Consider the following 10,876-nt stretch of genomic DNA (forward strand, 5'->3'; position numbering starts at 1 on the left):
CTCAATTCAGACAGCTGCAATCCTAGCTCTGACCCTCACCCCCTCTCATCTGGACTGGCATTGGTCTCCCCATCTCAGGCCTTCCCCTGCTCTAGACCGTCCTCTGCTTACTGACCAAAGTGATTGTCCTAAAGCATAGGTCTGACCAAGTCAGCCTTATTACCTCTGTGATAGAATATAAACTCCTTTGTCTGTCATTTAAAGCCCTTCACAGCCTGGCTCCTTCCTACTTTTCTTGACTTTTTCCTACTTCCCTCCATAGTCTCCATTCTATGGTACATCCATCCTGGTCTATCTGCTGTTACTCCTCACACTCGACTCACCCTATCCCTGGCTTTTTTACTGGCTATCAGCCATGCCCAGAGTGCTTTCCCTTCTCACAACACCTCTTAGAATCCCTGGCTTCATTCAAGATTTAGCTTAAATACACCCTTTTGCTGGAGACCTTTGCTGGTCCCTCACAGTTTCTAGTGCCTTCTTCCTCTCAAAGGTTACTTTCCATCTTCTCTCTCTCTCTCTCTCTCTCTCTCTCTCCTCTCTCTCTCTCTCTCTCTCTCTCTCCATATGTATATATGTGTGTGTGTGTGTGTGTGTGTGTATAAATATAATTCATTTATTTGCATGCATGTTTTATCCCTGGAGCTTAGCACAAGGCCTGGAATATAATAACCATTTAATCAATGCTTGTTTATTGATTGTTTGAAATTTAGTTGATGCCTTTCATTTTAAAGCCAGAGTCATTTCTTCTTAACATTCCTTAGATAACACACACACACACACACACACACACACACACATTCTTGAAAACCCTGTTATGAAAAAGAAAATAATCAAAACCAATAGACTGTAAGTACATTTAGAGCATATACCTTATTCCATATTTTTAGACACTGATCACATGTGTACACATATACACCCACACACACGCATACATACACACACACTTTTCTGTTAAGAGGGAGAAGGAAGTGTGTCTCATCATCTGTTTTCTGGGGCTGAGATTAACCATTGCATTTAATCAGAGTTCAACTTTTAATGTTGTTTTCATTTACATTATTATATTTGTTGTTTCTATTTCTCTCCTTGTTCTGCTTTTCTCTGCTCTTCATAAGTTAATACACATGTTTCTCTGGATTCCTCAGATTTCTCATTTCTTACAGCACACAAACATCTCATTACCTTCATATAACAAAATTGGCAATGATTGACATTTCCCAGTTGATGAACACAGAACTCTTTCTATATTGTTGCTGCCACAAAATGTGTTTCTATGAATATTTCAGTATATATGGGGCCTTTCTGCCTTTGACTTCCTTGTGCTATATGCCCAAGAGGGGATTGCTTCATCAAAGGATATGGACTGTTAATGACTTTTTTTTTTTCACATAGTGTGGAAGATTGCTTTGGCAACAAAACAAAAGGTAGTGGAGATGGGAGAGACTAGAGGAAGGGAGATGTTAAGGGACTGTCTGATTGTCCAGATGGAGAATAATGATGGACTAGAAGGTGGGTGAAAATCAGAGAAAAGGATGGATTTGAGAATTTCTAGCTTTTCTATGCAGAAAGTTCCTAAATCTATCTCTTTTTCCCAGTCTATTGCCAGAGCTCTGATTTCGCATTTCCAAATGCCTCTTACAGAACTTCATCTGAATGGCTTTCCAGCATCTCAAACTGAACATGTTTAAAACTGAACTCAACATATGCTCCCCCTTCCCTTCCCCCTACTTCTCTGCGCAGCCTTCTTCCCAACCTTGGAGTCATTTCTGACTTCTCCATTCCATATTTTACACATCTGATTGTGAAGTCTTCTTGTTTCTACTTTTCCAATAACTGCTGTACCTGCCCCTTTTCCATTCATATAGCCACCAACATAGTTTGAGTTTTCATTTAGTCTTGCCTAAACTACTCTAATAGAATTTTAACTTGTCTTCTTGTTCCCAGTTTTCCCTCCAGTCCTCCACATTGTTGAATAACTCTTCTTCATGTACATCTATTGTCTTACCACTATTCTACTTAAGAGTCTTCTTTAATTCTCCATTACCTATTTTATTTTATTTATTTATTATTATTTATTTTATTTATTTATACTTCTGACTCTAGCATTTAAGGTCCTCCACAATCTGCCTCTAGTCCAACTGGATTATTTCCTTTTCTGATTACTCCCTTCTCTGTTCATAATTTCCACACTTGGAATAGACCTCTAGTCCATCAACTCACTCCATGAATTCTGCCTAGCCTTTGCTAGATAAAAGTGATTTCTCCCTCCTCAAATTTATTGTAGCATTTTATTTGGCTTTCATAGTCTCCTTACATTCTTCCTTGCATCATCCTTACTGGAGTCTCTGATTGATCTTCCCCACTATCTGTAAATTCTTTGATGGCAGGAACAGTGGCATTTTTAATCTTTGTTCAGAATCTAACACAATGTTCTTCATATTGGTTTTATGTTTTGTTTTTGCTTTATTTTGTTTTGTTTTGTTTTGTTTTGGTCTGGACCTTAACTTCATCAATACAAAAGACTCCCTAGTGAGGAACTCACTGTACCAGAGAAGATCAACATCTATCCCATAACTTATAGTCTTTAGTGAGCTGTGCAGGGCACTGAGAAGTAAAATGATTTGGCCAGTATCAGAAAGCTAGTGTGGGGGAGCAGCTAGGTGGTGCAGTGGATAGAGCACTGGCCCTGAAGTCAGGAGAACCTGAGTTCAAATCCAGCCTCAGACACAAAACACTTACTAGCTGTGTGACCCTGGGCAAGTCACTTAACCCCATTGCTTAGGCAAAAAAAAAAAGCTAGTATGGGACAGAGGCAAGATTTGAACCCCAGGTTCTCCAATCTCTAAGTCTTGTGTGTTATAGATACCAACAATATGGGGGTTTTTTGATTGATTTAAATCAAAATAATAGGAACTGGCATCTGATTGGATGTGGATGGGTAAGGTAGAGAGAAAAAAGGCAAAGATGCAGATTTTCAGCTTGGCTAACTGGAAGAATGGTAGTACCATCAACAGAGATGGGAAATCTCTAGGAAATCTAGTGACTTGTGCAAGGTTGCATACAACTAATGAGTCAGATTGAGTACTAGAGCCCAAGTTTGATGACTCTTAGTTTTTGGCTCTTTCCAAAGCATCTTCTCCACTAAAAGAGTTCTATGGAATACAGTCAGACTTTATCACTTAACTATCTCATCATTAACTTTTGTTTTGGGAAAGGGAAATGAATTTGATGGAGCAAAATGAAAAGACTTACAAAGACAGTAACTTCAAATCTTCAACTGCATGAAAAGTCCTTCTAACAGCCTTTTCAGATTTGGTATAGAATTTCTGACTATGGTAGGCATACTTTTCCCTTTTAGCTTAGAAACCATCTTGAAGTCTTTTTTTTATATGAGGCAGTTAATAAGGTAACAATATGTGGGTTGGATAGAAGCTAATGAACTTTGGGAGACTGTTTATCTACTTTAATTGCTTCTCATTTCTCTATCCTCCTACACAGAGGTATTGAGACTATAAGATGAATAATGAGGTTGAAAAACAATAACAATATGAAAATATTTTATGATGGTGTGTATTTTGCTAAATGTCTCTTAGATTCTTATCTCTAGCATATAAACTCATTGAGGGTAGGAACAATGTTATACATACATGCACATATTCATATGCATATGCAAATGCATACACATGCATATGCATATACACACATACATACACATAAAAACATGCATGTGTGCACACACACACATATATACACATATTTTTTAAATCAAGCATATACAAGGTATCCCAAAAATCTTTTGGGACACCCTTTTCATATTTATGGAATCACACAATACTCGTTATTTTGCCAAAAGTTCAGAAAAAAAAGTGGTTACCTGTTTTATATTCATGATGCCAGGTGCCTAAATATTTGGGGAGGGTACAGGAGGTGTCTAAAGAAGAAAATAGAAAAGCCCTATAATATGAATGATTATCTCACTGGGTAGTGGTTTTATTTTCTATTCTCCAGAAAATGTCCTGTAACATCTCAAGGAATTGTTGGAATTATTTCAGATTGTTTTCCCCTACTTTTGTCTTTAGGTAAGGCTGCAGATTGGCCTGTATGTCGTGTATCTCTTAGACTGGCTCACTGTTTTTGACAAAGAACAGATCCTTATTCTTCGTCTAGAAGATCATGCCTCCAATGTCAAGTATACCATGAACAAAGTTTTCCAGTTTCTGAATTTAGGTATGAAGAAGATTGTGTGTATTCTTTACTTCATTAAAGTCTTAAAGCAAAAGAGCAAACTCTAGTAATAAAAGATGGCATGCAGGACAGATATAATACTGGAAAGTGAGCTGGGACAAAACTCCACTGAGACTAGGAGAATCCCTCCCCTCCCACTTTGGACATATATTGAACATGGGGCCATCTAATTCCTTTGCTCAAATCCATGAGTCATCTCTGAGCATAGCTTAAACCTATATAATCTGGGCTGAGTGGATAGGGAACTAAAATCTGCAATAATAAAGGAGACCTACTCCACTGTTAAAGAATATGCTCCTGATTATAATTATGAAAGAACATTTATAGGTGAATTGTTGATTGAGAGAATTTGATGTTGAATAATTTCTTGATTTTTTTTTAAAGAAGTGTTTCCTCCAGGCCAATAAGAGTCAAATTTCACAGGACAATGTATCCTAAGAACCATTCTGAATTCTTTTGTTATGCTAGAATTTGGTTGATTGGATATTGTCAGAAATAAGTGGGCCTATTGTATACAACTCAATTTTTTTTTTTTTAGATTTTCCCTCCAAAGAGAGGATTGGATTTATTATTGTCTATTATGTCTGGCAATTTCTCTCATATATCACCTTAAGTTTTTACAAGCTATTTAGCCTCATCCCAAACGGTCTTATTATATGACCTACTGGAAAAGCCTGGTGCTCCATGCCACCAGATATTTTAGGGGACCCTCTGTACATAGTTTTTCCTCTGCCACAAGTTGAGTCAGACTTGATGATGATGGATTTCAGGGAGGGAGGAGATGCCTTCCCATTCCTTCTTTTCTCTTCCCTCAGAAATTGTTTGACTTTGCTACCCAGGGAACCAAAGGAAAATAATTCAGTAATTTTGTGAGCTGCTCATTAGTATCTTTAATGATACTTTCATCAATGATATCATTAGTATCTGTAGAGAACATGAGAATAACCCCAACAAAAGCATAAAACTAACCCTGTACATTCCACTGCATGTAGTATCACAGATGTATTCCCCTCTACTCCACTAGACCAGCCCATTCAGATAATCATCACAGTAAAATTTGATATTTATATAGTATTTATATTATATTATATCATCTCATCTCATCTCATCTCATCTCATCTCATCTCATCTCATCTCATCTCATCTCATCTCATCTCATCTCATCTCATCTCATCATATCATATATCATATTATATTATATTATATTATATTATATTATATTATATTATATAGTATTATATAGTATTTTTGTGGTTTGCAAAATATATACATATATATTTATATATAATCTCATTTAATCCTCACGACAACCCTGTGAGGTTAGCACCATTATCATCTCTATTTTACTGATGAGGAAGCTGAGGCTGAGGAAAGTTAAGTGACGTGCCCAAGGTCATACAATTAGGAAGTGTCTGAGGCAGGACTCAATCTCAGCTGTTCCTAACTCCAAGTCCAATACTCTATTCGTCATTCCACCTCACTGGTTCAAATCAAAATACAGACTAGGAAAATTTTCCATTGCTAGATGCTAATGGGTCAAGGGCACCCTCAGAAACAGGAGTGAACTCTTCCCCACTCAGCTAGGGTAGGCAGAGAATGAAAATATTGAGTCTTTCCTGCTCTGCTACTCAACTACAACTGTCTCAATGTGATTAGCATTAGGGAACAGAGCCCCCCAAATCACATTATGTACATTAGCATCACAAAAGAGGAAACCTACTTGGTAGAATTCTGGTGAGGCTGATCATCAGGTGACTCTTAAACAAATAGACCTACCACAGAGGGTATGTTGTGCAATTATTGAAGCAGGGCTAGACATCTTTTGAAAGCAGCATCTTGCTGCTGTACCAATCCTTTTGTAAAAGCACAATTCAGTATGTGTGTGCACATACATGCATATGTGCACACATGTGTATGTGTGTACATATGATGTTCGTGCATAGACACATGCCTATATATGTGCATGCCTGTACATATTACATGCATGCATACACACATGCATATGTATGTGTATATGAATATATACACATACATATGTGTATGTATATTTGAAAGAGAAGTTCTCTTAGCAACATGAAGAATAAGCAGTATTTTAGTAAAGTTGTTTTTAGTTGGTTCCTTTAGTTCCTGCCTGGTCTTAACTGAGTTCTTTTGTCCTTTTTCCCCAAGGCCCCTTAAATAAAAAACAGGAAGCCCTGATTACCAGGAGTCCTGCATCGAATACAAGACGTCCAGAGGACCGGAACCTGGGACCCATGTTTCTGCTCACAAAAAAGATTCTCCAAGACTTTTATGAGCCTTTCAATACAAAACTGGCTCAAGTGCTTTCTGATGAAGCTTTTTCTTGGAAACAGCCATAAGGAGTTCACTGCTGTGAGCACTGTGCTAGAAGAAGATTTTATTACTTTTCATCAAACGATATTTATTTGGGGGCAATCGTTTTATCCTTGGCATGAAGGACTTTATCCCAGGATTTTTGGCCTTCTTTTCTTAGCTTAGCAAACCATATTTCGTTATAACTATTTCAGACTTTGGGTTTATCAAATATCCTTATAGTGACTCCTTGCAATGCACCCTTTCATTATGAACAGTTGGGGACTGATATGATGGAATTCTATTTTTTCTACCCTCACAATTTTATAAGTATTTATTAAGCTTCTGCCATTTGTCCAACACTGTGCCAGGCACCTGAAGAGATTTGAAAGGTGATAGAATCCTTGTCTTCAAAGGGCTTACAATCTCAATTTTGTTAGAATTTTGAAATTTAATAGAACATGCTAGAGATTATCTTGAGTTTAAAAATTATATTTTCATTGTTAGTTTCAAAGCATGTCTGTTTCAATTACTTAAAGTCATTTGTTGCTGGGAGAGGGGGTTCCTTCATTTTTTGCCTTCTCCTCTCAACCCCCAACATGTAATTTTACCTTTGGTTAATTAAGTATTTTATGCAGCTGGTAGAAGTGGATACAATGCTGGCCCTGGAGTCGGGAAGACCTGAATTCAAATGTGGCCTGAGATACTTACTTGCTGTGTTACCCTGGGCAAATCACTTAACCTGTATATGCCTCAGTTTTCTCAACTGTAAAATAGGGATAATAATGCACCCACCTCCAAGGGTTGTTTGAAGGATCAAATGAGATAATATTTGTAAAAGCGCTTAGCACAGTGCCTAGCATATAGAAGGCACTATATAAATGCTTATTTTCTTTGCTTTCTCCTTAATTGAATTTATATTACTTTATATGTTAAAAAAAACAGAAATGATGCTGGATTTGGGATCAAAGGAACTGGGTTCAAATCCTAGCTCTGCTACTCACAAGAATTTCCTCATCTTTTAAAAATGAGGGGGGTTAGACTAGATGACCTCTGACCCTTCCAGCTATGATCCTAAATTAGGTTAAATGATTTATCTTTTTTTTTTAGGCAAAATGATTTCTGTTGTTCCTTCTATTTGTCAGTCTCATCCTATAAAATAAATAACAGCTTTCTCATCTATGGGATAGATTTTCACTTCCTACTTTATAACTGTTGATTTTTGCCTTAATGAATACATAAAATGGACAATACTTTTAAAAGAATATTGTATTTCAACAGACTCCACACCTGATTTCTCTTTTTTAAGTAAATTCCATTTGATTTCAATTTATTATCCAAGAATAATTTTTTTTTAATATTGACGCAAGGATGAGTGACTTCAGAGAATTAGTAGGCTTAAATGGAAAAGCTAGGTTATGTTTTGAGACTTTGGGATGTGACCAGTGTTGTCGGAGAAGTGAGTTTTTTTAGTCCCACTTGGCCGCATTTCTCATTTTTTTTCATTCTCCTTAGACTGATGTTTCCACATTATCAACTGCAGTATTGCCAAATGTACTCACACAGTTCATGAACTAGGATGTGTTTTCTCCCATCTTACAAATAAGCTGCATGGGTAACTATTGGATATGCTTGTATGTGGAGCATGAATGGTCTGAGTATTATATTTAGAGGACTTTTCTGGGGGGAAAAATGGAAATTTGTTTTAGACATGGGCCTGCAGACACAGTAATTGTTTGGAAGCCATCAGAGTAACAGAATGGAAAACTTGGAGTCAGTTGTTACGATATCCCAGACAGAACCAAATCCAAGCAGTGTTCAGGTTTTGCACTAGAAGTCAAGGAGAAGGTTTCCATGAACCAAAGCTCTTAGATTACGGTTGTCTATGTATGCCAAAGTCAAGAAGGGTAGGTGTCTAAATACTAAACCTTAATTTGCATGTGTGCAGTGAAAGTAGGGTCTTGATAATGATTACTTGTTATTCCCCAGCTAGTGAAATGTAGTACAATGTTTTCTGCCAATGTAGACAGAGAGATACACATTTGCAGTGTGTAAGACCTGAGTGCTGGCCCAGCATATACACATATCTATCTCTATATCTACATATATAGATATATCTGTATCTATAGTTCCACATGTGTATATCTATATGTAGATATACATGGATGGACATATAGAGATAAATATACCCACATAGCCAAGGCTGCTATTGTCATAGAATAAAACTGTAGCCTTTGACACTGGCCTAGAGACAATTTGCCCTATCTTCACAGGACCCTTGGCTGGGAGAAAAGTCTGGTCAAAGCACAAAGATGCTTGAGGTTGATAACACTTTAACATGTGTATTTATCGGTGTTATCATGTGTATGTGTGTGTATATATATGTATATTTGCATATAGAAATGTACATGCTTTTTTAAAGTGGATACCTTTCAGTACTGATGCAACATCAATACTCTGTACACATCCCTTTTATAGATTCCTTTCTTTGCCAATAAATTTGTGCAGTTTTAAGTAAATATTTTGCTATTCTACATGAACTATAGTTAATAACAAGGGTTTTTTCTTACGCACACCTATGCATGTGACGAACATGTATTACTGTAATTCTGCTTCTTACAGAAGTATTATTAAATTGTATTGTTTTCAATATTATTTGGTTTACTATTGGTCCTTTTATATACAGGTGAGCACCTAACACTTCCATAGTAATAAGATCATTCAGGCATTATTTCCCTAAGGACTAGGCTTTCTTTTTGAAGATTCTAGCAGCTGCCTTCCCCTAAGCCTCCCTCTCTCCCCAGACCCCTAACCTGGAGGTACAGTGCTTACAGCAAGGAGAAGGGCTGTTTCTGCAGTCATGACCTGAGATAGTATCTCTCTAGCTTCTCATTTAAAACCAAAGTGAAAATAGAGCATTTCTCATTGAATTGGTGTTAAAGTGACTTGGTATTCCAAATGTTGTTTCCCTGATTGCATGCAATTGTACTCCTTGATTTACGTAAGGTATGTTAAACAAATCACATAATTAAGCTGTACTTTTATTACTCTTTAACACAATTAAATATGGTTACATATGAGTGTTATGCAAATAATGTATGCCACTGTTGTTTATTTTAAAGTATAGATGATATTTTTCCCACCAGGGTATTTTATGTAAGTGAAATGCATGGATGAATGAATAAGTCAATAAGCATTTGTTAAATACCTGTACTGTGCCAGACACAGTACTAAGCACTTTATAAAAATCTTATCTGGATCTTCACCATAACCTTGGGTGGTAGCCCCATTTTACAGTCAAAGAAACTGAGGTAGATAGCTGTTAAGCAACTTGACCAAGATCACACAGCTAGTAAGTGTCAGGGGCTTAATTTGAACTTGGGTCTTTCTGGCCCAGTGCTCTATTCCAACACTACACCTAGCTGCCTTATGAATGAATGAACCATTTATTAAGTGCTTACTCTTTCCCAAGCACTATGTTAAATATTAAGGATACAAATACAAAAGGAAAATAGTTCCTGCTCTCCAGGAGTTTACAATTTAATCAAAGGGACAACACCTACAGGGGAATGGTGACCAGGGAAGGCTATTTTGGAAGAAGCCATAGAAATGATAAGTGGAACAATAAGCCAGTCAATTAACATGTCCTTTCTGAATCAATGGTAGTAGTACTATTTGATGACATTTCTCATAATAAGAAAATAGTACATCTTCATTAGACTTTTGGGTTAAAACAAATTGCTGCAATTTACTTTAATCAATATGATCTCATCCATTATGGTTATGCTCCCCCAAAATATATATCACAAACCATCCATGCCTGCTTAACCATTTTGACTCTTGTCCGTGTACTCCTGTTAACTTGCCATAGAGGATGCGCCCATGGGCTGTGGTGGGGGTGGACGCAAAGTTCCTTCCATTCTCCTGAAAACATGGAACATTAGTTTCTAAAGAACAAAAGAACAGCCTTATGACTCATCTGTCTTCTACATATAGGAAGAAATGTATTTGCTAATGGTTTGTGGGAAATAATCTATGTTTTATGATAACAAGCCCCAAGAAAATCTTGGCCAAATGCTTCGTAATAGCATGGAGATAACCTATGCTTGGTGTTTGGAAGCTCTGTCACCAGAATGCCAGCAGGTGCCACCAAACTGGACAGATGTTGAGTGTGGGTCTAGTCCTGTTTGAGCAACTGATACCCAGGTTAGTTCAGAAAGGCAGATGAACTGAAGATTAATCACCAAGTGATCATTTTGTGGGGTGTGGGGATATGACTCATAAAAACCCTCTAATATGGCATTGCAGGATTGAAATTTGT

The 10,876-nt window shown here is 37.0% G+C and overlaps 1 protein-coding gene across 3 annotated transcripts in view; it reads left to right on the forward strand.

Moving 5' to 3' along the window:
- Positions 1 to 9,210, forward strand: part of CHST15 (carbohydrate sulfotransferase 15) — a 129,545-nt gene extending 120,335 nt beyond the window's left edge. For all 3 annotated transcript variants that reach the window (XM_020964080.2, XM_020964081.2, XM_078151010.1), the window contains exons 7-8: positions 4,077 to 4,224; positions 6,412 to 9,210. In XM_020964080.2, coding sequence (XP_020819739.1) covers positions 4,077 to 4,224; positions 6,412 to 6,602 — 339 coding nt within the window. In that variant the 3' untranslated portion in view covers positions 6,603 to 9,210. The remainder of the gene's footprint in view (positions 1 to 4,076; positions 4,225 to 6,411) is intronic.
- The last annotated feature ends 1,666 nt before the right edge of the window (positions 9,211 to 10,876 follow it).

Source organism: Phascolarctos cinereus, unplaced genomic scaffold, assembly GCF_003287225.1.
Source record: "Phascolarctos cinereus isolate Bilbo 61053 unplaced genomic scaffold, phaCin_HiC Scaffold_3;HRSCAF=262, whole genome shotgun sequence".
NCBI lineage: Eukaryota > Metazoa > Chordata > Mammalia > Diprotodontia > Phascolarctidae > Phascolarctos > Phascolarctos cinereus.